Source organism: Simochromis diagramma, unplaced genomic scaffold (assembly GCF_900408965.1).
Source record: "Simochromis diagramma unplaced genomic scaffold, fSimDia1.1 OVJJ01000061.1, whole genome shotgun sequence".
In the NCBI taxonomy this organism is placed as follows: Eukaryota; Metazoa; Chordata; class Actinopteri; order Cichliformes; family Cichlidae; genus Simochromis; species Simochromis diagramma.
The window spans coordinates 1,770,596-1,798,316 of record NW_024386945.1 but is presented as its reverse complement, the minus strand read 5'-3'; the positions used below and the strand labels follow the sequence as shown (position 1 = coordinate 1,798,316).

The window sequence follows — 27,721 nt, the reverse complement described above, 5'->3', positions numbered from 1 at the left end:
TATCTTAGAACCCAGTATTAGTTATTTCACTCCAACAAAGGGAGCTGAATGTTTCCTTTTCACCGCTGGCACAGAAAACGCGGAGGACGAAAATGAAGACGTGTGTCTTTAAAGGGTTAACGGGGGGAGGAGGCGCAGCAGCGGTCAGCTCGCCTGGGTGGAGTGAACTTTAGATATGTAGTACAACAAATTAGCCAGGAGGAGAGCGGTGTGGCAGAGTGAAAACCCCCTAAAAGACTAGATTACTCGCTTAAGAAAAAACCCATCCTGACCGGTAAGAGACGCTCCAAACACTGAGCTGAGATGAGTGATGTGAGCGAAGAGTCGCTGCTGGATTATTTCTACTCGGCCGGGGGCGACTCAGGCAGAGTCAAAAATGCAGATATACTGAGGACATTTAAGCCTTTTATTGGGCACAGTGACTTGCAGTTACGTGGTAAGTAACCAGAGGTTGTATCGTGGATTTAACTCCGTGGAAATATTAGGCGGAAAAAAAAAAACGGGCAGATGAAATGAGATGAGGTCGTGCTGCATCGCATCATTAGAGCGGGATGGCAAAATACCAACTGACCTCGTGTTAGTATGACAGTCCTCATAGTAAGACTAACATTTATCTTTTGGTTTGTTTGTTTTAAACACGCAACATCCCCTTTGTCTGCTTTAACAAACGGCTTTGGGGTCGTTTTCATTGTTTTCAGTTGGAAAGGAGACATCTGGTTTACATTAAAAAGCCCCTCCAATGAGTTTCAGCAGGAATTGTGTCATTTCCTCCCTCGGGCACGTTTCTAACTCAAACAGAGGACCCGAGCCACCCCATCAACAAAACATGTCATTATGCAGTGTCACAAGAAGGCCCCGTGGCTCCTCCTCAGAAATGAAAACGACCAGTGGTTATAACTAGTTATTACTTGGCTTTTATGCACCATTTGAGCCCAGGATCAGTGTATTTGCCATAGAGACTTTTTCTCCTGTTCTTCTCCACCCACCTACTACAGATGCTTATGCAATCATGTCCTGAGTCACTGCTGACACCACGATTCTTCTGTTATTGGGTTTCTGCAGAAAAAAAAGTGTTTGGGAGTAAAGTTGTGTAACTCTATGTACTCATAGATATGCTTAGCTAAAACAACATTCTAACATTCTGACAAATAACCTCACTTTCATAGAAGATATCGGAACTATAGAGAGAAAGGGTAACATTTTAGCTACAAATTATTTGAAAAAGTTACACCTTTAAGCATTAAAATATACCGTATGCCTTTGGCAGACAGAAGGTTTGCTTTAACTGCCTTATTTGGTCTAGTATGGCGATAGCCTATATATAAAGATGGACATAACCAGCATGAAGTCATCCACTGTGTAGTGCAATCGTGTTATGAAGCCTCAAACCCTTTATTATACTTATTTTTTCCATGTCCTTAAGTGCACTTGCTGCCAGATGAGCCACCTCCTACTGGCCATTAAAAATCTGCTTCTGCATTGGCTTCCCTTTGTAGACCCTGTATCCATATCCATGTTTTGTAGACTGTGGGTTATGACTATAATCTGTCCATAATTTAATTGGTATATTTATTGACTGGATGAACTAACTATTTTTATCAGCCATGGGTTACCTTCAACCAATGACATCAATGACCCATAGAGAGGATGAAGACGTAGTTGGAGCAGTTTTGAAAGGGTTGACTACACTCAGCATAGCTACGTAGTGAAAAATCAATTGAGAATTACCTACGTAAAAACAATTTTTACATAGAAGCACATTCATAAGCAGTCACTTTCAAAACCTTACAGGTTTTAAGCTTCGTGTTCGTTGACACGCCCAAAATACCCATAGCTTTGAACTTATTGGCCAGCAGTTCCTTACAATGGCTTGATTAACATGCTGCCATAGACTGTGTGGTAGCACTGGGCAGAGACAGATAATTAACAGTCAACTCTAGCAGAAGGAAAAGAAAATGGAAAGATGGATTTTCATTCTTTTCTTCAGATTTCTTATTGTTAGAATCATATGGCTGCATTATAGAAGATTTCACTCCCTGTACAGTGGTCATGAAGAGGAAAATTAGCTATAAATAACAATACCACTTTTGTTCAAGACTGTAAACATGTTTATTTCAGCAGTAAATTGTGGCATTTTAACATATGGGTCTCTGGAGAATGGCTTGCTAAAGCGGCCTCTGGAAGATCTCTTGGCAAATATGATTGGCTTAATTATTTTTAGACTGCACACAAAAGTCACAGACAAAAGAAACAGAACTCTATGTAGGTGTGACTAACTGACATACATACCAGCAGGTATTTAAAGCAGAAGCAACATCTCATACCGTTTTTGTGTATTGTGCAAACAGATAAAGCAAAGATTTAACAGCTCAGGGAGTTATGAACTAAACAATAACAGGCGTCTGTGTCATAGAGTGGCAGCACCCGAACTAAACGTGCACATCAAACTGGTTTGGTGACATAAACACAGTTAAAGGTGTCACTTGAAACCACTTGAAGTTAGTGGTTATATCAGACCACATGAAGCTGCAGCACGGTGTATCAACTTAATAGCACGTTAAGGTTTATGAATACATTTTCTCTTTTCTCTAACAGGAGGATTATTTGTTTTTATTTTATCTTTTCAAAAGCTGTGCAGCACATCTCTTTTGTGTAGGTGTGCCTGCTAAACTAACAGCTGCGAGTAAGAGCACGTCTCACGAAGGCAAACAATGAGCTTGTAATGCTGTATGTAGTCACTGTTCAGCAGTGATTTTACTTTTGTGACTGCCTGGAAATGCAAACATATTTTAACCTTCTCAAATGATTATCCAGAGTGACCTTGTATCGCAGTTGCCAGCATGCACTGTCCAGATGCTGCATCAGCACTGCAGTTGTTGACAGAGGTTTAGAGAGCTGCTTTGATGCTCTGCCATCTGACATCGCTGTCCAATTAGAAAAGTGCTTCCCACACATTTAAAGTCTGTTGTGGCATGCGGTTGCAGCTTTTCCTCGTGTAATTGTGGCGATAGTGTTTTAATCATAATTAAGTCCACATGCATGACTGGATGTAGACCTCTAATGGGGGCGTTTTTGTGTGTTTTTTTTTTAATCAGACAACAAATCTGGGGCAGCTGGGAAAAGTGTAGCAGTGTTTGAGGGGAGGGGGGTACATGAAAGTGAGTTTGTGCGTGGGTTGCTTGTTTTTTGCAGACCTCTGGCTAACAAGTAACTAGCACATACACGATATTACCCACTGTGCCATGCAAGGAATTCTTTTGTTTAGGCAGATGTAAGTGGCCACTTCCTTTGGATTTCCTGTTGTTGCGAATGCGAACTTTGCAACTGTCTCCCTACAAATGTTCTTTCCGTCCACATGAGGAAAAGGAAACGCTCCAATTGTCCCGAGCCGCATACTCACATAAACACCTTGGCGTGAATGGAATACCTACGTCTGGAAAGGTTTATGTTTGCGAAGCCGTCCTGGCTGCCTGATGATTAGTGTTAGCTTTTAATCACACTTTCTGCACAAGCCTGATATCTGCTCACTGGTGTAAACAAAGGGCAGGAAGCTTCATCTGATCAGCTCGTCACTTTGTTTGGTTCTCACAGGAAAGATTCACTGTAGGTTTTCAAGTGACTCGAGTTTTTAGCCTAAGGGATAAGTTAAATTCTGTTTACATATTTGGCTGGAGGGGAACGTATTTTCTCTTTCTTTAAACTGAAGATTGTAAAACATCTGCTCTGCCAGTAGTGTTCTCATCCAAACCTCATTTGTCTTGTTACTTCAGATAAAGTAACAGAACCCAACAGCTTTACCGGCAGACTCACAAACAACACATCTAGTATAGACACTAGAAATATATTCAGCTCCGTTATTGTGCTGTTTAATAAATATTATCTATTGTGCATCTTTGGGTATCTTAAGGTCTATGTACGCAAAACACATTCTTCTTATTGTCTTACGTCCTGCATCCACATCACTACAACAGTGTTTTGTGTCCTTTTTTCCATCCTTATTTGACTTTTTGAGTATTGGAAGCACTCATGTACCACTTAATGTTTTAAAAAAACATTAGAAACTATATTTAGTTTCCTGTTTTTGAACTCAAATATTTTTTTCTTTTGCAGCCAAATACCGAGAGGAATTCAAGCTAATCATTGACCGAATCGCTGTGGTGAAGTCCGAGAATGTAAGTAAACTACTCAAATATTTTTAACTTTTCTGGGAAAAGTTATGCTCTCATTGATTTTCCAGTCATACGTCTTACACAGAGGCCATGCTGTGAAAGGCTCAGCGGAACCATCGTGACTGAACAAGGGGTTGTCCAATCTGTTCAATCTTTGTGTTTTGTAGAACCGTTTGTACCCACTGGTTTCCCCCAGGGGACACAGCTGCAGTTTGTGTTTCTAGACACTATTTCCATGAAGCGTTCTCATATGTAGACTAAAAATTCCTGCAAGAATAAACAGAGTAAACTCATCTGAGTTATAGATTTGATGTTTCTTTCTTGAAGAAACAGTTTGAAATGAACAGCACGCTTATCTGTGTGATAAATGTGAAGATACAGAGGGAGGTCTGGAGACTCATCTTAGCTCGCTGATCACTCTTTAAAAAGGAAACACCTATCAGCAGCTTTAAAGTTCAGTAAATGACAAAATATCAAACCTGTGTAAATGTGCAAAAGAAGACGTTTAAAAACAAATTTTGGTGCTCTAACAGTTTCTTTTGGCAAATGCAGATACAAAATGCTAATCCCTGTAAAACAGCAATGTGTCGTTTTTACATTTATGTTTATCAGATTTAAACAGACTAGATGTAAAAGGTTATTTAATGGCTTACTGTGGAGTTTCATGCCTTTTGATGGAGCACGGTTGTAATTTTTTGTAAGGAAACTAATTTAGTCCTGGGTTTAACTTTAAAGCTGCACTAGATCTAATCTAGATGAGCCCTCCTCCTGCAGCTCCCCCCAGTCTGTTCTAAACTACACAAATATTTATAGTACAGTACTGACCGGATCTGTTCTGAAAAAACAAAAAACAACAATCCAAAAAACAGTTTGACCAAAATCTTCACAACAGTTAAACTTTATAGATCCTGAAAATTGGAAGAAGTGCTGGCGTGTTGCATCCTCTCAGATCACTTGAATCACAGCATGCTAAGAGACAGGCATGTGTCTCATAACTCCTGGTCCTATACATAACAGCCTCTGTGGGCCCCCTTCTTTTCTTGATCCATATTTCTCACACGTCTTCTGATATATTTTTTTTTAAACAAAGAATAAGCCAACAACTGTGCACAACAATGTGTAGTGGTCCTAAAGATAGCCAGTAATCAAATGTTTGTTTATTTATTTTAATAAAATTTATAATATGTCTATAAATCTATATCATTCAGTCCTCATTTCTCACTGTAGTATAAAATCACTAATTGTTAAATGAGTTTTGCTTTGAGAGGGCAAAAAGTGACCACCTAGGCCACCGTGATTGTAAATAATGTGCATATATATATTTTTTTCATATTTTGGATGGACAGAAACATTATGTGCATATTTTGATAATATCTTTAGAATTTAAAGTAATGAAGGAATGAATGAAACTGTAAAGCTCAAATTGCAGTACCTTGATAAAGTATTAATAATAATAGTAGGTTGAAATGCAAAGTTAGGTTTATGATTTCCTGTTTGTGCTCCTTTTATGTTAATTAAGTACCCAGCAAATATTTTTTAATTAATTCAGAAGCATTGTCATCGTGACATTTTAAAATCCTGTTTCATCAGCCTGGCTGGTTTCCTCAGAAGGCCTTCTTTACCTCACAGCACAGCTGTTAAAAACAATGGGTCCAACACACGATAAAGGCTAATGCTGCCTTATGTTAGCACTGCTAAGCTTTCTGTTGCTATTGCTAATTGCTATCGATATATGAGTAACTTTTAGTTGCCACTGAACAAGCATATTTTGTGTCAACATCATTTGTTGATGGACTTGTTGCTCTCAGTGGCTTTCTGAAATTAAGTGCCATGCATTTCATGATGGTAATTTGTGCTGGTGATTTTACCACTACAATGGCCTGCTAAGAGATTATTATGGACTTTAAGTCTAATGATGGCAGCTGTAGATAGATGTGAGATTACTATTGATTTTCCCATCAGAATCTTGGCATCATATACTTTACTAACCTACATAATATATGATCCAATCTGCAGACTTTACAGTGCTTAGATTCATGTAACCTGGAAAAACTTTTTTTTTAGTTGATGCTACAAAAAATTCTTTAATATTCCAACAGGATTTATTTAAATAGTAAGGCTGTAGCTAAGGATTGTTGTAAATTAATCTGCTTCAGCAGTAAACGGTGTCTGGGGTTAGTATCTTTTAAGTGTTTATCTTCTAGCTGCCTAACAGTCCAAAATCCAATGATTTTCAATACTGACAGAGAACAGCAGCAAATCCTCACACTGAGGAATTAGATTAGATCAGTTAATCAAGCAGCTGAATGATCACCTCAGCTGTAATTCAAAGAAGCTAACTCAGCTTTTGAGGTTTAATAATTGGGTTCAAAGGGCATTAAAGATGTGAGGTCCAGCAAAATGATTAAAGACGTACTGATGAGTGTGATTAACGCACAAATTACTTTAATGTATCTAATGGTTCTTAGTTAGAAGCTACAGCAAGTGCTTCTAAAATTCACCTGACTGTGTGGTAGTACTGTTTCCTGCTTTATTTAACATGGATGTTGTACCGTTTCACTGTCTTTTACAGGGTGAGAAATATCTTATCCTCAAGAAGAAATACAGGAACTTGGTGCAAGAGCGAGAGGCCAAGCATCTTAGGCCAGATGGAGACCGACAGAGACATCTGAGTCCAGCGAGAACAACAACAACCTCAGTGCAGTGGGAAGTGACAGATGCCCCGACATCTACTCATCATGAGAAGGAGGAACAAGATGTGCCAATGTCATGTGGAGAGGCTGACGCCACAGCAGAGGTGAATTTGAAATCAACTCACTATTCTTTACTCATTGTGAAAGCCAGAAAAACTGTGGGACAGACAGGGTGTGGTTAAGCTACAACACTGGGTGCTAAAGTGTAAATCGCCAAATTTAGTTCTCGCCTCAGTACTCTGTGGCTACTCTTTATGTTAGTGACACACTTATTTCTAAACAAGGGCGTTGCTGTTCGAGTGCTTCGGGTTTTTTCGCCCCTCTAATCTTAGCAAGTGTCAGCATTTACTGACAGAGCCGCTGTGTGAGAGAATAAAAAGCGGTTTTGTTTTGGCAAATAAGCAATGTCCAAGGCCTTCTGTCTTTGCATAAAGGGCATCGTTGTTTAATACATACAACCAACTGTCAACAAACATTATACTCCGTAACCTCATAGTCATCATCCAACCATATTGTTCATGCAATAAAATTACATTTATGCTATGCTGCTTTTAGTATTTTCACACATGATTAGTCTGAGTGGGTACTGAAGTAAACATTATCTGCCCACACCAGATGGTGAAGGACGCTAAAAAGCAAGCAAAATGCTAATTCTGGCTGTTAACCAACACTCGACACAGCTGAATGTTTGGCCTGTAAACACTCAGCTCACAAATTCGGATCACACAAAGTTTATCAGACACTGTATCTGTGCTCCTGTAGGACCAGCGAAAAGGTGCAGACCCTGTGCACCGCTCTCCACGGCCACCTCCTGCCATCCAGATCCATGAAGCCCCAGAGCAAAGCAACGCAGAGGATGAGCTGGACAGAGATTCTGGGTCAAAGGTGACAGTTTGTTTAACTTAGAGGCAGTGTTTATTCTGGTATTTCCTGGCACAGAATAGTACCATCGGTGCCTTTCACACACCTGCAAAATGCACACCCACTCACTAGCAGAGACGTGTGTGCTGGACGGTCACGTTTGCAGGAAAACTGAGATGCAGTGTAAAAAGAAAATAAAAATAAATGCCAGAAACTCATTTTAAAAAGCTGGGCATGTTTACAAGTCTGTATTTCTTTTAAAAAAAAAACACCGTGTATGATCGCTTCAGGTGTAATATCAAAAAGTTGCCCGTTTATGGTTAATATTGAACCTGTGCTATGTAAACAACACATGCAGGAATCCAGCCTGTAAGAGAATTGCTGGCAGTGAAGAATTCAAAATAGAAAATGAAAAGATTATTTTGTGATCATTTGAATTTTTAAAACAAGAATTTTAATCCAGGTAGAAACCAGAGTCTTTAATTCTGTGAAAAAGAGTTTAGACTGGCACTGATACTGCTGGAGAGGCTTATGTCTGTGCATTAGTTGTTTTAGACAGTTTTAGGTATCTGGTTAATTGGAAACCCTTTGTATCTGAAGATCTTAAAATAAATGTAACGCCCTTTTGATAAAAGCTGCAGGCCTTTCAGAAAGACATTCACTGCAGGTTCATTCTCAACATTTAGCTTCTTTCACTGTACTTTGTCAGAGGAAGGGAAAGACTTCAGGGGAAATGGGAGACACTGACTCCTTTCACCCACCAGGTGGTGCCAAGTAAATTAACTAGATTTGTAACCACATGTTAAATGTGAGAGGGAGGAGAACCAGTCGGGGGAGAATCTGCATTTAAACTAAGCCCTCTTATCATGGTAAGCAGCAACATGTTGAAGCTCATTAGACATGGGGATTCATCCCAGGGACTTTCCTCGATGACCTGCATGACACGTAGATGAAATGTGTTGATGTGCGAGTGTGTTAATGTAGGACTTGAAGCAGATTAGGTGTGTTTATTTAAGGTGTCTTGATGCATGCTCAATCATCCAGGTAATCCAGGTAAGGAAATCCTAGAAAGTTGATGCTGGACGCTCCGTCTAGACAAACAGAATGAGCCTTATGGAGTTTATTTATGGTGGTAGCCACTACAACCTTTGATATAAGTACACCTATTAAAGTGTTGACAGTTGTTTTATGTTACAGAGACCATCTGCCAACTGTGATATTTGGTTCTTGGATTAGAAAAGAAAAAGATATTTAGATTATCACAGTTCCCAGAAGCATTTGGGAGGAAACCATCATCACTTTGTTGTCTTATCCACTAAAAGAATTAACAACATGGTGTTGCGCCACAAAGTTGCTGGGTGTAAAGTTGATGTCCAATCTGATTTTCTTCCCACAGACATTACCCAAATGTCTGTGCTACCTTATAATCTTCTCAGACCTGTCGAAATTTGGCCCGCTTCTCGAGAAGCGCTAAGGCAGGAGTGGCTCCACATCAAGAGGTTTTAGTGTGTCATGTGGTTCTCCATAGGGCAGATCTGCTAAACTCATGTTGGTCACAACGGATTACAATTAGAGCACAACTGAAAAAGCTGATTTATCAGTGCTGGCATGTGCGTTGGAGAGTTAAATAAAAATAAATTGATAAAGTTATTTAGAAATGGTACTTTCCATTAGTTTATTCTTCAGAGAGTGGCGAAAATGTTAGTCACACTATGAATGGTATGGTCATTGTACGACAATGATCCAGACTGACATACCTGTAAACTCATATTCACAAATTGCACTGCAGCCCTGAGCTTTTCTAGATGCCACCTGACTGAGGTACGCAAATGTTGAAGCAGTCACATTTGATATTAGCTTCTCTTTAACCCATCAGATCTCCGGTACAAAATCTGTGAGATGCCAAGTTGCTGGTAATAATGTGTCAATGCACCTCCCTCATCTAAACTTAAAGGAGTATTTTTTAGTAGTGCAAATGTGTGTGAAGACATTCCCTGCTGTGTGGTTCATGTGAGAAAGAACAGCTGTGGAAAATGTTGATTCTCCAGAAATAGTCAAAATTGAATGTGAAACAGCTTACATCTATCAGAACAATTGGCACAAACCTTTGGATAGAAATTAATAAAATATAATTTCTAAAAAGAAATATACATTTTTAGATTTAGACATGAATGTAGTCTTGAAATCATTCTCGATTCTTATGTTCAGCACTGTAAACCTGAACAAATTAGAACTTGTATAGTTGTAAGTCTTTTTAAGTTTATGAACTTAAAAGTTGAAGCTTATCAGAACATTATCAGAACAACAATATTTTGACTACATTTGATATGCATATTCTGACAAAAGTTTTAAAAAAGTCATAATAATTAAATTCAGAAATATCTAGTAAGTAGAACTTAATCAGTGATCAATTTGCTTTGATCAATGGGCCTTGATCAGTAGTTGTTGATCAATGGTCATGAGAATTTGCATATTAATGATGAAGGAACTGACTCACAGCCCATTGTTTCTTTCAATGGTGCTAGGTGCTAGTTTCAGTCAAGTTTTAGTTTTTGTGTAATGTGCTGTTTATAAGATTGGGGAAACCTGCAGTCAGCTGAGACTGAAGAAGTCATTTTGATGAGTGACGAAATGTTTCTCACACCAAAAACGCTACGTCCAGATAAACAGAATCAACCTTTTGGGAACTAGAACTTAAAGTTTTCATTTATGTCTCCCATGTGAATAAGTTGACAAAACTTAAAAGGAAGTACAACAGAGTCACTTTTTAGGTTTACCAAAACTCTGTTTGAACTCCTTTGAAGGTTGGACCTCTGAGTACACATGCATTGGGGGGGAAAAAGTGCAATACAGGAGAACTACTTAGTCAGTTTAAAATTAATTGAACTATGAAGAAGTGATAGTTGTGGGTCTTCTCCATACAGTGCTATTTGTTCAAGTTCCTCCATACTAGTGTAAGAGATACCTGTATGGAGGTATCTTGGAGTATCCAAGAGATGCCCCAAATTTTGCCTGCCAGCATGTATGCTACAGTGAGAACACATTTAGTGGTGTGGCTAGCATATTTGGTTTGTAGAAATATTAGACATTGTTGAAAAAGAAAAAAAAAAACAATAATTCTCACTTTCAAAAGGCTGAGGTGCAGCAACATCTTCCTCTCAAAAAGCTCAGCCATTTCCACATGGTCATATCGCTAAAGGTTAATTTGTCTTTTTTTTTTTTTTTTTTTTTTTTTTAAAAAACAGCTCACATCACTTACCTAACAAATACTCCTGCCCTTTTTTATCAGTTCTGAAATCTTTATGAACTTCATCCCCTTAAATTTGAAAGACTTTGTCATAATGTCTGTATACAATAGCAGTTTGTCTCAGCTGCCGTAGCAAACTCAGTCAGCTAAATTAGTGAAGTGGCTAGGTTAGCTTATTAGCTGTTAGCTAGCTGCCACTGCAAAGAATAGATTTGCTGACATTTCACTAAAATGCTTTAGAAAAGAGAGAAATCTAAAGAAAATTCAAGTACGTACTGTGATACAAACAATGCTGTTAAAGGTCAACAGTGACTAATACAGAGCCACTTACAGCCAGTGTTCCTTGCTTTTCAATGAGTCTTCCAGTCAAACAACTGCAGACAAGTGGATGGACCCCTATACTTGACAGGAAATGACCTCACTAGTGAAGTCTATTTTAGAAAATAAAAATCTAAGTAAAAAGGTCTGTTGACTGTTTTTAAAGCTTGCAGATAAATGCCTCAATAAATTCATTATTTTTAAGTCAAATTGTTTTTTTTGTTTTTTTACATATTATAAAATTTCTATGAAATATTTAAAGAAAGAAATAAAAGCAAAAAAAAGATAAATATTGTTAAACTTTGTGTATAATGTTAGTGCAACAACCTGTGAGCAACCGATAAAAGGACATTCTAAATCAATCTAAATCAACCCAGCTGATATACCGACTAAACATGTATGTTTGGGATCAAATTAACCCCAGGAGTAAGATGTCTGCCATATAATTTAAATAAATTAGTAAAATTAAATTATATTTTTTTAAGTAGCAGGTATCTAATATCCAAAATAGTTGAAGTTGATTCAAAATAATAAGTTGAATTAACTCAAATGAAAGAAAGTGTTAGATGAATTAAGCTTTTTTGAGGTACTCGAACTAATGTAAAAATATGTTTACATTACTTAGTTTATTTAAGTACTTTCAACGTTTGGGTTTACAGTGAGATTATAAAAGTTGATGAGCTTTAAAAGCCTTGCAAGCCTGTTCATCCATCCATCCATTCATCTGGCTGGTGTAGTAGCTTTGCCATGATTGGTTCCTCACCCTGTTTTTAAGCGAAAGCCCGGACACTCTTCGAAGGAAGCTCATTTTTTCTGCTTGCATATTATTTGGGTCACTACCCTCAGCTTGTGGCAATAGGTGAGGGTAAGAATGCAGACTGGCTGGTAAATTAGCAGCTTTGCTTTCACACTCCAGCTAATTTTGGTAATCAGTTGGCTTTTTCCTCTTACTCCCATGATGAGGTTAACATTTGTGGAGGCACATTTGTTTTAAGTGAAATATCTTTACTCAACTATGTGAAGATATTTATGTAACAATAACTTCAGGAATTCTTTGAAGAATACTGATATGCTAAGATGGAGAACTAACAATTACCTGCTAAACATCCCACTGTAACCATGTAATAATGGGAAGTTTTAGCTCAAAGCATTTCTGTCTTTAAGTACATCCTCAGTGTCTGTTGACTCAGTGGCCTGTTTAACTGTGGCACTTCAATAAATATTTAGATTTTGGACAAATGGTCACTTTTAGGACCGCTTGAGAATAATTTTAAAGGCGAGGTGAAAACTCAAACAAAAACCATCATTTTGACAGTGAAAATAATGCTTATATGCCTTAAAACAGTGCTGAAATGGTCTTTGCTGAAATTGAGATTCTTTCATCCTCTTCTGTCTTTCCCTTGAATACATACCCAACAATGGTATTTTGTTTTCTCTGTCTGTTATTACTGGTCGCCAGCAAAAATAGCTAAAAACGCATGTGTGCCAGAGTGGAGTAGGCTGGATAAATATCATCCCTCCACTTTTCGTGTTCGGCAGAGTGACATGTGCAGTTTGTGCCACAGACATGAAAGGGCCGAGTGTTCTAACATGATGTCTCTGTGTGAGCTGAGAACAATTTGCAATTCTCTCACACATAAATCAACCACTATGACACTTTTATACACCGCTTTCATTATTTAAGAAGTTCTCTTCTTGACCTCTTTACACTAATATGGTGACAAAAACATATGGCCTGACTGCAGGCGAGTTGTTTTTTGGGTTAATTGTTAATTGGATTGTTATTCATTACCCCTTATGTGTGAATGCGTCACCTCTGTCTCGCTGTCTCATTACCTATCTATCTGTCTCACACCCTTTGGTCACATCTCGCCGGCTGGAAAACATCACAGCAGTGTGACCAGTGTGTGAAAAAGTGTGTGTCCTGTGATCTCAAATCATGTTGTGGGAGTGTTATGACTGAAACAGTAGTTAACTTTTATCAGAGCTCAGCTTTTTGTCACCTCTGAGTAACACTCTTCTGACTTTGTGTTTCAGTCTGAGTCGGAGCAAGACGAGGAGGGTACAGGCAGTATGGGCTCTGCTTCTGTCGCTGTAAGTGCTTCTAGCTCTTTTTTCTATTGCTTTATTATTGATGAAGAGATATAAGTGAACCATTTCAGGAGTAGAGCCGCTGAAGTTTCCTTTTTGTCTCATTAACATGTGTCAATCATGGATTTGGCCTTGTAAATACACATTCACTCTCCCTGTGGTTTCACTAAACAAACAGCAGATGTTAAAATCCAAACTGTTGAAACCAGCTTCATCATGGGCGTCTCCCACAATGTGTCAGCTGGCTGTGACTAGTAGCATGTAGGAAATGGATTAGAGGTTTGTGGCCTCAGCACTATCAAAAGAGCCCATAACAGGATGTGTGTGTTTGTGTGTGTGTGTCCTAGCTGGATCCTTTAGAGAAGGAGTGGATCTATTCTGCTGCCGGTGCTCGAGTCCCTGACCTCTCTCAGCTGCTCAGACAGGACCGCGCACTGGCAAACAAGAAGGTAGTGCTGCCCTCTGCCTCAGTGCTTAAAGGATAAATCCAGTTTAGTACAAATTGGACATTTTACTATTATCGCTGGATTTGATGGGGCAAGAAACACAAACAGCCAAACAATCAGAAAGTTTCACTTTAAACACATAACTCCTTTTCCAGACTTATTTAGAAAAGGAAAAAATGGTAAAACTATTATTAAACTGTTTTGGAATTGGGTAACGCTGGCGAAGGACAGATATAATATAACAAAGTGGGCACAAGGTAAATTTTAATGAGGCCTCGCTAGACTGTCAACTTGTTAAGAAGGTATTCCATGAAGAAACCCATGAAAAAAAGGTCTCTGATAAATTAAGAATACTTCTTACAATCAAAAGTATAAACAAAGATACGAATGTTAATTAACCTGCTAAATTACGACAGGTGAAGTAATAAAATGTATCTTCTCACAATGCAACATGGAAAAAAGATCAGTTTTACATGGAAATCTTGGAATATCATGGTAAGTGTAGATGTTACCTAAGCCACATGCCACACAACTAACCATCGATACAAACCAAGTGCGCCACGAAGGTATGATGCATCCCATCACACCCTAAAAACGTGACAGATTATGGTAGAAATTCTGTATTATGTAATCTTTTACATATATATTTAGTGTCGACATTTGTCAAAAAGGGTACAAGAGATGTAATAAACTTAAATGATTTGTTCTTACTGAAGCAGATAACACCGATTACTCATTATTAAACTATAATTAAAATAAATATTAGGCTTAGCGGTGGGTCAGTGAACACCCGTTGATCTGAAAAATTTATATTTCATTACAGTCTTGCTGAGGTTGCTGGCTGTTGCTAGGTAAAATCAGTTGCAAAGAGGTATGTGGTGCTGCAAAGTTGTGCTTTTGAAAAAGTGCAGCAGGGCAGAATTTCTACTCTGAAGGGACAATTCAGTTGGTAGTTGTTGGGCTTATGCAAAGAAGCAGTCTGGTAGTGACCAAAGCAAACACAAGAAGGTTTTTGGTGATATGCTCGGCCAGCAACTACTCACCAACCAGTCGGGTGGAATACACATTTTTCCCTCGTGATCGGACATTGCCAGGGGTTTACCAAATGGTCTCGAGCCCTGCGCGACTGAAGTGTTACATTAAAATTGTAGTTTTCAGAAGTTTTCACCTTGCAGGTATTACTTTATAGCAGCATCACCTGACAGACTTTAGTGGTACTTAAAGAGTCTCCTGACATAGCATCACAATCCACACCCTGACCTCCTGATTCATGTTCCAACTAACGGTTGGTCATCACAGTGCAAGAGCTTTAGAGGAAATTTGTCTCCCCTTTGGTACTTACACAGTAACTTGTAACTTACTTTACACAGTCTATTTATTTATTTATTATGTTTACTGAAACAATTAGTCACACAGCATTAATACAGACAACAGCATCAGGGTTTTTTAAAAAACTATTCTTGGTCTCGTCTTTTTAATCTTCACAGTCCACACCTGCTGGAAAATTACAGCAGTGAGCAAAAGCGGCTTTAAAACTCTGCTGGTTCTGTAGTTCCAGGAAGTACTTGAGTAAGGATAAAATCTGATTGCTTCCTTGCTTGTGTTTCTGTCCCTGTCAGAATTCAATGGTTATTCTAGTATTAAAGACATAAATAAATGATGACTGAAAAAAAGATGAGTAAACAAAAAGAAAACATATCTAACCGTTTCAAATGGCTGGAATAATAATTAATATTTGTTTTCACTAATACTTGTGTTCTTGTTCTATTTTTGGTGGGGTGGTGATACCAGGATTTCACTTCAGTGAGTATTTGATACCCTATACGTAGCATGTTGCAGTATTATATCTACTTTGTGTTCATTGTTGTTTATTGTTCCATGACTATTTCTGACCTGTTGCTTCTCACGTTCTCTTTTTGACACACGATGGCCCCTGGCTGTGACCGTGCCCACCTTTTCCAGGGTGTAAGTTTCACACATCATACTTCCATCTGCATCCTGTAGAAATTCGAAGTTCATTTCCAATGCCCTTTGGGAAAATTCTCAATGCATCTGCAATGACTTGTACTCAGATTTGTCTTTCGCTTTCGTAACGTTTACAAGCTCATCCTGCTGCAATTTTTTCCCCTTAATAGTATTCTGAGAACTCTGTGTTAAAACATCCAGATCACGCATTTCAAAGGTCCACTATCAAAAGGATTATGAAAGATAGCTTTTTAGCTCCTGTGCCCCCCTGACAACCCAAATCCTTTTATTTGTCTCCCTGTGCGCTTAAGAGATTTTGAGCTCCTGTTTGTTGTCCCTCCCCTGTGTCACAGTTCTCACACCGTCCTGTGGCCATGGCAGACCACCTTCTAAGAGTAGCCTTAAGCCTTTGCCATCTCTACCCGGACAAGATAGCACGGCCGCCATTGAAGTTTAGGGAGATGGGGAGGGAGGGGGGGGATTAAGGAGAGTCTTAATGCCCCACAAAGAGTTCACCCACTTAAAGATAATCTGAAAGTAATAGAGGAGGCTGGGATTAATTGTAGAACAATGCTGGTTGTGTCCCTGGGAAGGTGCTAATTCCCCCTCAGGCCTCTTTGATGTTCCTCTTTAGCCTTGAGCCTTTCCCTGCTCTGCAGTGGTAGAAGCATTTCCAGAGATAATGCACAGTGATACCGACAATCAAAAAGTCACACGACTGCTGGCGTCTTTAACACTGGGAATTATTATATTTGATCTTTTGCTGGCTTGATTTTACTTAACAGAGGTTTAGCCGAGCGTACCACATAGCAAGCTGCAAATCACACGTTTGAGCAGCACTGAAGGGATTACCCTTCAGTGTTGGGAGGACTTAAGTGTTTCCTGTTCTGACAAAATGTTTGTGAGGATAAGGTGGATTTATAGATATGCTCTTCAAACAGTGACCTAAAAGTGAAGGCTTAACACAGGTCATCTCACCTGAATGCAGCACTTCTCACCCCAGAGTCTAATGGCCTTTCTCTCTTCCTGTTCTCCTCATTACGTGGGCCTCCGTTCCTGCCGTGATGGACTTCCCCTGCCACACAGTTTGTAAGTACATCATTAGCCCATCACTCCTCTCTATCTTCCTCCACATCCAGGGAAGTGTCAGGCACACAAGGCCTTTGTGTCCCCTGTCGATGTCCTCTTTAGCCACCACTTCCCTCACTGGAGTGCACGTGGTGGGGACAGAGCCATCCCTGAGTGAGCAGACAGGTGGGGGGTTACCTCAGTGTGCAGGAACAGAAACGAGAGGTGCAGGAGGGAAAGACGCAGCATCCTGTTCAGCCTCGTCCATCACTCCTGCCCACTGAGAAACCCGCTGAGCCGCCTGTCAAAGAGCCCCTTGGCCAATCTGTCTTAAGCTGTGACAGGGGACAGACAAAAGAGATGGAGATACTCCAGCCAGACAGCATCTATCACAATCTGTCTCGCAGACGAGCGACGCAGAGAGATGGAGCTACATATGGCTTCCTCTTTGCCTTCAGTGGATAAGATAGATTTTTCTGTTGCCAGCTGTTGAACCAACTTGTTTTGCTATGAGCATTAGGAGTTCTGGACAAAATTTTAAGCACTGGTAGTGTCAGTTTCTCTTGATATTTAAGTCACAGGTTGACCATCCAATCCTCTGAGAAACTTTATCTGGTCCCAACATTTCTAAACATCTACTACATTAAAAAAAAAGGTATTGACAGCATTAATAAGACCGTTTTTTACTAGTCTCATGGGTACAGAAGATTCTGTTTCCCATACAGATTGGTGGAAATTACACAAGTTACACAATACGCATATTAATGCTGACAAATTTGACTGATATAACATTTTTGAAATATTTAGTGTGAAAATGAACATTATGAGGATTTATTACTAATGGGGTATGACAGAAAAAAGGACAAAATGCTAATATATCCACTTAATTTGTCCAAAAGATTGAATTTTTATACATATTACACACAAATGTATATATATATATATTATACACATTTTTATACAGCTGCAAGTTTTTTAAAGATCTGAGGCATTCAAAGACTGTCAAGTATTTATTTTAAAGAAAACAGAGATATTTAGCTTTGTAACGGAAGTGTACTGGTAGTTGTAATGGTAATTTATATAATGCAGTGTGCTTCTAATTTGAGAGAAAGAAAAAAATCATTGCTGATTTTTCGCAGCCACACGTTTTTATCAAATAACGTCAGTATTTTTTTATGTTATGTTGTAGCAGTGAATAGTAGTAGTGAGATCGTTCGACCAGTTAAACTCATAAAATCATCACGATAAAAGAGTTTTTTTCATTTTATTTGATCCCCTGTGAAGCTGTTCAGTTAACCGAAGTAAAGAGGTTACAGGGTTTTCATCTGTCCGCAGTTAACATGTAATTCTGAAATGGTTACTGTTTGATTTGCTCTGTTAAGGGTCAAACGGCTGAAGGGATGGATGTGGTTACTTAGCTGACATCTGCACCTACGCTGCTTTCACCTGTTGATAGCCCATAATTATGCAGCTTAAAGTGTAGGAAAAACAGAGGAGATCACAGTTCTAGTCAGACAGGTGGATATGATTTGCATGTGCGTATTATTTTCACACCTATGAACATATTTTTGCTTGAGGACCTCTCCGTGTATCTCTCAGACTTCTATCATGGGAGCTCTTGTTTTCCTCCTTGACGTGTGCTGACAGTAGTGCGGTGATGTCTGGGTGGGTCTCCCCTCTGCGGGTCACACTAACATCATCAATCTTCCCCCTGGTGACAGGCGGCTGGGCCCCCCAACTGTGGGCACAGGGCTGTGTTGTTTTGTAATTAGGCTTCGTTAGATGGCAGGAAACCATCCCTCCATCTTACCATCTCTCCACAGCCCTCCCCCGTGCACAGCTGGCCCTCTGAACTCAGATAGCCAATAAGAAGCCCAGCTCACTGTGGACCACTTCTAATAATGCCGAATATTATCTGATCATATTTTTAGGACTAACAAATGTTTCCCTATTCCAAACAGACAGCTCTGCACTGGGCTGCCAAACATGGCAATGAGGAAATGGCCACACTCGTGGTTAATGCCGGTGGCGATGTCAACATTAAATCAGTGAGTGCATTTTTTTTCCCCTTAACTTTAGACAATAACTTTAAAAGGGCACTCTTAACGATTTCATGCTTCACATTATGTATTTAAGTTCTAAAAAATGTATCCAAATAAAAATAATCCCTACATATTCTAACATTCACTTCCCAGTATCCATGTCTTATACTATCCACTAATGTAGAAGTCCTATTTATATTTAACATTATCCAAGTCACAGTTGGAGCACTCGTGTGCACAGAAAAGCATGAAACCCCGTCATTTGATTCATTGGTCCAAAACATTTAAGTACTATATTAGTATATACATACTTCTTTGATGATAATGTAAAAGGTAGAAGACGTATTATGGCAGACTAATGCAGATCTATCAGCAAACAAGTATAAATGCAAGCAACAATATTGCCCAGAGAACTATAAATTGCACTTTAATGAATGGCTGTTTGGCTAGTTTAGCCTGAATGCTTCATAGTTCAGGCTCTAGGTTTACCACCAGAGACAAAGAATAAATTACAGCTGTTTTTATAAGCAGTGTCTCCATCGTGGGTGAACTGAAACCACAGCAGTGCCCTTGTAAATTTTATTTCAGTTATGCTTTAGTGTAAAATCACAGTCACTGTTTTCTTCATGGCGTTCTTCTTTCTTGCAGCACGTGAGTAACCAGGCTTTTCCCGGGCACGGATGGGTAATGTACAGTAAATGATTTGTCTTGAAAGAACAACCGCCTCGCTGCTGGCCTCTTCTGCTGTGATGTAATGCTCCTAAAAGATCTCTGTGAAGATCCAGCTGTACAAATGTATTACAGGAGCACGTGTTGCGGGGCTGCTGCGGGTCTACTCCGCTAATAAATCATGTCATGTCATTTTAATTGTTTCCCAAAACAGTGCGTCAATGTGCCAGCATGCACAACTCTACAACTATGCAATTTTCAGAGAATTACATGCAATTATGTTTTTATCATTATCTGGTGTTTCCATAACCTTTGCTAATTTGTATATTCTTTTCCATGCTGTTTTCATTGGCTGTCCTTGGGCCTGGGAAACTCTAGGGGGTAGGTACTTTCAGCAACCTTCCAGCACTTTGCCAAAGTTATTCCCCTCAACTCCACACAAAGTCAAAATGTAAACTCGAAACTCTTTTTATGTGTCGGTTGAGTGACTGTTTTTGGCGTGTTTGCATACCAAGCGGCCTCACCAAGAAATTACCTTCAGAATACACATGTACTTGCATGTTTTCATTTTGTTTTACACTTATTTTTGCTCTGCAGGGATACACACCTTTACACATCGCAGCGTTACATGGACATCGGCACATTCTTGACCTGCTCGTAGGGACATACGGTAAAAAGTGGTTTTGTTTAACCTACTGGTGCCACAAAAAATGCTTTGCAAGTTTTCGCCACTGAAAAAGAATCTTGCAAGTAATTTAAAGAGTAACAGCTGGTTACCTCATGTAGGTAGATTTGTTTACCTTTAGATTATGTGTCATTCCTTAAAGCTTTTGGTGTAAGATGTCAGTGAAGTATCTGCTTAGGCTTATCTGCTGCTTAGTCTCTGCTTTCAGTCATTTATTTTTTGTCTTACCAGGGGCTAAAGAAAACTTGCGGGACTACAGTGGTCATCTTGCCTGCCATTATCTTAACATCAAAGAAGCAGAAGGTCCAGATGAAGACTGTGAGCTACGTGAGTGAATGATTCTTCTAGTTTTGCTGCTAAAACTATTTGATGACCTTCCCTGCCGTGGTTTTGTATTTTGTTTAAATTCTTTATTTGGAATTAGCTCCTTTGAAAATAGGATTAATACACTTCAGGCTCATCCACACAAATGTGCATGGGGTGAAAAAAGATATAGGGGAATATGTGCGTTATTCTCAGTCTTATGTTTTTCTTTTCAGACACTGGTGATCAAGTAAAACGGAACAATACAAACAGTGTAACGCATGAGAATTAAATCCCCCGTCCACTCGGTGCTATTTTGCCAACTGTGTCATCTAACTTCAACATTTTAATATAAAATCAACAACATCAACTGCACAAAATAGAATCAATAATAATAAATAGATATTCAGCTGCATTACATTCCTACATATCAGACTTGCCTGAGATATGTAGTCTGCTTAGATGTTTTCTGCTTTGTGCAGAGCAACAACTGCAGTGCGTCGGCCCTCTAATACCCACATCTGCAAACAGGGAATGCCAGTCAGGTTGGGGTTGATCGTTTCACACAGCAGTGTGTGTCTGTATCAGCCCATCACAGCAGCTTTACCATTACAAACAGTGATCATAATTTCTTCAGAGACACCCTGCATAGCAAGAGTTTGCCGCTGCAGGATGCTGCAGGATGCATGTTAAAAATCAAGGTGGGGGATGAATTCTTTAAAATATCCTTTTAAAGAAACTTTCCTGTTCACAATAGGAGTGTTTCAAAAAAATATCTACATCCAGAAGAAAACACAAAAAGCAACAGGTGGTGATATAACTCCAGAAGTATAGAAGTGTCGGCCAATCAGCAGCCTAGGAGGGATAGTTATTAGACAAACAAACACGGCACATGGCAGTACAAAGGAAAATCTGAAAATACAGCCGTATATGCTGACGTCCATGTGATTTTCTTACAGCAATACACACCGAACGCATGAAGTAAAACAAATTAGTTCACACATTTGACACTTAACTCCTCGTCCACACATAAGCAGTTTTTTAAACATTTGGTTTTGAAAAGGAATCCTTGGTTTATCACAAGTCACTGGGACTGTGTTTGATTTAAGCAGCTCTAACCACACTTTAAGTTGAAATAAATAAATAAATAATAAATAAGTAAAAATATTTTTTTTAGGAATAGCTCAACATTTTGGAAAACATAGAAATTATTTAAGCCTGCCTATCTAAATACTTGCATATCACTTTTCTTTAATAATATTTATATATTTTACTATATTCGAATTTATTCTACTAACTGTAGTAACACAACAGGTTTCATTTCTTTTAAATAACAATTGATGTAACTGCATATTTATGGACACTGACACTAATAGAAACTATGAATCCCCTGTCACTCCTCTGTGACATTCAGTAACCCCATCCTGAGTCATTTTCCTTTTGCCAAAAGGAAAAACAACACTTGCTCCTCATCCAGGCTTGTAGTGCAGCTACACTGAAGACAGTATTCAATACAGAGGAAGTGATCAGGTTTTATTGATTAGTAAATCTGTGATGTTTTGGACTCAAAAACGTACCTAACTGTTTAAACCCCCTGCAAGCAATGTGCACTGAAGGATGAAGGATTAAATAAGGAATTTCTGGACAGCGGAACTTAAACTTGGACCCAAATTCAAATTTGAAAAGGCTGTTGGAAGACATCCATAGAAATATGCAGATTTATTTTATCCGCTTCTGTTTTTGAACAGAGGAATGTCACTCTGTCTGCACACCAACTGTGAAGTAGACAGTTACTGTAGTTTTGCATAACTATCTGGTGTAGGAGGGAACAGCAGTGTTCTGTGTTTATGATAAGCTAAGCTACACCACATTGGTGTTTATTTCCTGATCTAAACTCGACAAGACAGAGGAGAGGACTGTTTTCCCAAATGTTGAAGTTTTTTTTGTATGCCATGTCCCGTCCTGAAACACCTCTCTACAGTTTGTGCCCATTAATGGCAATAAAAAAAAAAGGATTTGATTGACTCAGAAATCATCAAACCTTGGTTTCACTACAAAGTTTCACCTGCATTGTTACTATGTATCAGCTACTATTAGTGTAACATCGGACACTGTATAGAACACTGTGGTTCTTTCACTCATTAATGAATTTTGTTTCTTATGCTTTCAGAGTTTCAAGTAACTCAGGCCAGGGAGCGGAACAAGAACAGGAAGTTGGCATCGTTGTTTCACTCCAAGAAGAAGTGGGGGTCAGCAGAGGAGCTGGCTCCGATAGAGGAGGAGAGGACAGCGTCACATCAGCTCGCACTTCCTGCTTTTAGACCCAGAAAATTCTCCCGCTGAGGGAAAACAAACTCCAGGATCAACCCTGTTCTGACGCTGTTCCCACACTCACTCTGTCACTCACTTTGCCCTTTCAGGCATTCATATTTACACACATGTACCAAGTATTAATGTGTATATTTATTATATGTACACAGACACACACACACACACACACACACAGGATTCACACCTGTGCTTACAGATCCAATCAAATGTTTGCCACCTAAACAAAATTAGAGAAACCAGGTATACTTGTTCATGCATATAATCCATATTTTTCCCCTCACAGCTTGTTTAAATATTTTTTTGAATTTTGAATTTTGTTGATCAATGTTCTTCAGTGTTACTTAAAGTGACACATGCCTTACAAGTTTTCCTTAAGCTGAGGCCATGATGGTCAAGCTAGTGATTTTCTCTATTTTTCTTGTTTTCTTGTTTACAAATTCAATGAAAAGACCAAAAATGATAACGTCTTAGTCTCCCTCTCTATACTTGTTCAGCCTTTCAGTGGCTTTCAGATCTCTAACTTTTAAAAAATTGCTCAAGAATGCACATTTTTAAGAGTGACCACCGAATCAAGACTTTGTATTATTGGAGAGTATTTTTAGTCGTACATCGGCTGGCTTAGTAAGAATTTAGGGATTAAAATAAACTACAGTTTTAACGATAAATAATACACCACACTGATCTGTAGTTGGTAGGGTTTTAAGCAACGGCTGAGCATTCTGGCACAGAAAAAAAAAGTCTGACTTTAAGTTGAGCGATAATACTTCTCATTTCCATATATACAAATAAAAGTTACCAGACTTGGCCCTTAAAAGGATCATTTAATGTCTTTTGTATGTTTCGGTCCTTTAAATGCACCATAACTTAAGCTGAACATTGCAGTTAAACTGATTTCCTTCAGTCCTTGACAGCAGCTAACATTAATTATGTGGTAAAAGTATTATTTAAAACTTAACACTCTTAAGGGAATGTACAGAACAGTGCCTCACTGCAAAAATAATTCACAAAAACACTAAATTTAGCATTTAACCATTTCATTTCACTCTGCTTCTTTAAAAAACTTTGCTCATTGCCCTCCTTTCAACAAAAATAAAATACTAAACCTTCCCTCTTTTTCTCGCGCTCCTCCTCCTCCACCAGCTCACACTCAAATACAGAGTCTATAACACGACTTTATAAATGAGCAGCTGGAAAATTCACCCAGTAATGAGATAATCCAATCAAAACAAGGATAAATATTTGTTGTGTCTAAGCTGTCTAAAGCAGGTTTCTTACAAATGACTTTTCAGACAGCACTGAAGATTAGTTTCTTGAGTAAATGAATAAGCATTTGCCTGTTTGCATAATATTTGGCAGCTGTGCTTCTAATTTGTAGTAACTGGGCTAAACATACAAAACTATTATTTTTTTCCTTTTAGATCTTGAGATTTAGTGCAAAGCAGTATTAGCATTTTTGCCAACCTATATCTCTGCTGTGCCCCTGCTGGTTACTCTCAGGTTAGAATAACTGTGTATCTGACGTGAGGCAGTTTTTCTTAGTTTGGTGGTAAAATAACTCTGAGCACAGATGAGGTCACTCTGTTACTCGATGAAGGATTGTTAGGGAAACAAAAAGTGGTGTTTGCTGATTGTACTTGATTTGCTCACCAGCTGTTTATCAAAATGCCTGGTAACTTTTTTTAAATGCGTTGTTACATTGTGTTCTAAAGCTGTTGCCAGCTGCTTTTAATGCTTTAAAAGTGACATATTCATTACTTTTATGTTGTTGGCAAAGATTCTCATTTTGTGTCATTTATTTTTAATCTAATTCTAGCCTCAGTTACATTTTTGCACATTATTTATATAATGAAGATATTTTGTAATTAAACTGCCTTTTATATGAAGGTGCGTGTCTTTGAATTTTCTTCCATCAACATTGTTGAGCGTCCACTTATTTGCGACATTGAAATCGACTTGGCCGTTCACACCGCGGCTTCCCTGGCTTGTAATATTGCTTTGTTTTCTCTTTCTATACAATAACCCCGGTTTTTCTTTAAGCTGCCTTTGATCTTACTTCAACTACATGACTTGGTGGGCTACAGATGGAGTAAATATGGGCCCTGCTAACTCGCCATACGGCTTTAGACCTTAATACCTGATTAGCTGAAAAGGGCAGCACTTGCTTTTGGTTCTTGGATATCAGACAACACAGAGGGGAACAGAGGCAAGTGTTTTTGTGCTTCATTTTTGAAGCGGGGATGTTGCGGGGGGGATAAGAGCGAGTTTCTGTAATAGATACTTATCTTACTGCCCTCAAGCCCCTCAAACAAAGTCCCCCTCTGAAGAGATTATAACCCAGGGAGGGCACATTAACTTTAATCCGATGCTTTGAGGCCTCGCACCCCCATACCTCCCTCTGCCCCACTTATTTCAACCCTCCTGTTGTCGGGGGGCTACCTTGTATCTGGTGCATGTATGAGTAAGGCCTGTGGCTACACACGAGGGTTGTGTTTGTGCGCATGTATGTGTGTGAGTCAGGGGGTGGAGCGACTGTTTCAATAGCACGCTGACTCTAATGAAAAGCATTGAGGGGTGCATACTGCTGTGTAACTGATTCCTCTCTCTGAAGAGATTAGGCGCTACATTGTTGGTTCGGTTGCTCATTTCCATGAGAGCGCAGCCTCCCACCAGCGGCTGCTTGGCTTTGTTATTTTGAGTTGAAAAACACAGAGCCCAATGTCTTTGGCTTCCTTGTTACCATTGTTTCACAAATAGGCCAAAATGTAGATGTCACGTCACAGATGCCCAATAACCTCATTAGCTGCTCTCTGTTTGACCATAGAAAGAAAATAATAGATGTGTGAACTTCAGTTTGCTCAACTGGAGAGAATTTCTGCATAGCTCTGAGGTAACAATACTGTTGAAACTTTTGTTACGCAGTAAATAAAGGAGAACACATTGTGTGCATGCAGTCCATCTTGGCCACTGTTGCACTGATGCTGCCTATAATATAACTTTGAGATGTCATCCTTATTGTTTAACTCTACATATCTACAGGGAAACTGGAGGATGATGTGAGATAACAAATATTAGTAATTACAAAGGTAAAAAGACAAGATTGTACTTTAAATCCCAGTATTGAGCATTCATAATCAGTATATAAACTACTTTAAGATACACACCCAGAGAAAAGTGCTTACTCAAGTATTTTAACATGATACAGTAAAGCCGCTAAATAAATGCTCTTTTTGTTAACCGTTACACTTGTGTCAGAATCCATTTATCAGTTGTTTATTCTGCTTAGAAAAATGCAAAATAGGGACTGTTTTTAACAATATGCATGTTTGTAAATTTCTCATCCTCTCACCCTTCATCTAACTTTGATGTCACCGTCCTGTTTTTTTTCTGTTGCACATGTGTGGAAGAAATTTTCAGCTGTGGTGAAGAAAAAGTCTGCAGCCAGCTAACAAGCTGATCTGCAACAACAAGCACACCGGGGAACTGATCTGACTGAGCTCACGGCAAACTGGCCAGGCCTCTAGCTGAGGGATCCTGGGGGTCCAGCACCCACCTACCGGGGCCCGATGCATGGAGATACCAGCAGCAGCGCCAGCTGTCACACTGGCCGTCACTGTCTAACCAACGCCGCCTGTCACTCACCCAGTGGAGAGCCGTCAATCAGACAACACCCAGGAGGGAGCTGGGAGGCGGGCCACTGCCCGGCCCTAAACAAAGACATACTTACATTTGCAAGCGGTTTCAGCGCCACTACTATTTTGAAAGAATGATAGAGTGGTCCTGATAAGAGCAATGACAAAGGACAAAGAATGGAAGGGGGTCTGGGAAGAGGGGGTCAGATAGCAAAGAGGTGGGAGAGCTTGATAACATTCACATTTTACTTACATCTCTCCATTTGTGTTGGTGCCCCAGGAAAATCCCATTAAGGAGTTCTGCCTGGGAAGCATTAAATAATTACTGCCAATTGACCGTCGGAGATTTTTTTTAATCCACCCTTGGATTTGCTGGGATTTTTTGTGTGTGTGAAATTATACAAAAGAAATCGCAAACTTTGTCGTTTCATTTTGCCTCTTTTATACAAATACCTTTCAATATCTTACACGGTAAACTTGAAACAAAACTGCCATCTTCTGGTTCTACAAATCTCTGTAAACTTTCTCCTTTTTCCGTATCGAGTGCAGCAAAAATAAACTAACAAGCAAAAGGTGTTAAAGCTGCTACGGCTTTTATTTAGGCTTTTGTTGTCTTCTTCGCACCTACATATGAGCTATTCTACTTGCATGTTTAGTCCCTTTGTCAGCTTGAGGGTATGGGATGGCCTGTAATTGAGGTCACACCTACACCTATTGTCTTGACCTGATCATTAGACCACTTGCACTGTCATTCAGCATTTTACGCTCCCAAAATAAGAAAATAAAGGGGTCTTATTAAACTTCACATTGTGTTTAGTGAGCTATAATATGAAATATGCAGAGGATTTGTTAATAGCAGGAGGATATAGAGCATTGTTTCAGCACAGAGCACGGGCTCAGATGTTATCACAGATGAAGATGGGTTCATCCTCTCTGCTATCTTGCATTATCTCTCAGGGTACTGAGGACAATCGTCTTCCATTTGGTCACTTTTCTCTCCTGTAAATCACTGACATCCTAACAGCAAACAGTGCAAGCCAAACCTGTCAGAGCAGGACCAACACCTGTATTGTGGCAGAGTTGCCAAAAGAGGAAGAGAATGAAAAGACGTTCTTCAGGAGGGACAAAGGCTGCTGCCCTGAGCTGTTTGTGTTGTGAGATGTAGACTACTGAAGACATAAGCCTTCTTCTCCTTGCTCCCTAG

At 39.2% G+C, this 27,721-nt stretch overlaps 1 protein-coding gene across 1 annotated transcript; it reads left to right on the top strand.

Annotated features, from left to right (window-relative positions):
• Positions 1 to 147: 147 nt before the first annotated feature.
• Positions 148 to 27,092, top strand: LOC120737414 (ankyrin repeat domain-containing protein SOWAHB). Its single transcript, XM_040038093.1, has 14 exons — positions 148 to 436; positions 4,111 to 4,172; positions 6,742 to 6,966; positions 7,625 to 7,747; positions 13,326 to 13,382; positions 13,727 to 13,828; positions 15,617 to 15,629; positions 18,618 to 18,622; positions 18,820 to 18,906; positions 19,549 to 19,551; positions 19,948 to 19,950; positions 20,167 to 20,239; positions 20,486 to 20,581; positions 22,728 to 27,092. Exons 1-14 carry the CDS (start codon positions 304 to 306, stop codon positions 22,898 to 22,900), a joined length of 1,155 nt encoding a protein of 384 aa, XP_039894027.1. The 5' UTR covers positions 148 to 303; the 3' UTR covers positions 22,901 to 27,092.
• Positions 27,093 to 27,721: the final 629 nt, after the last annotated feature.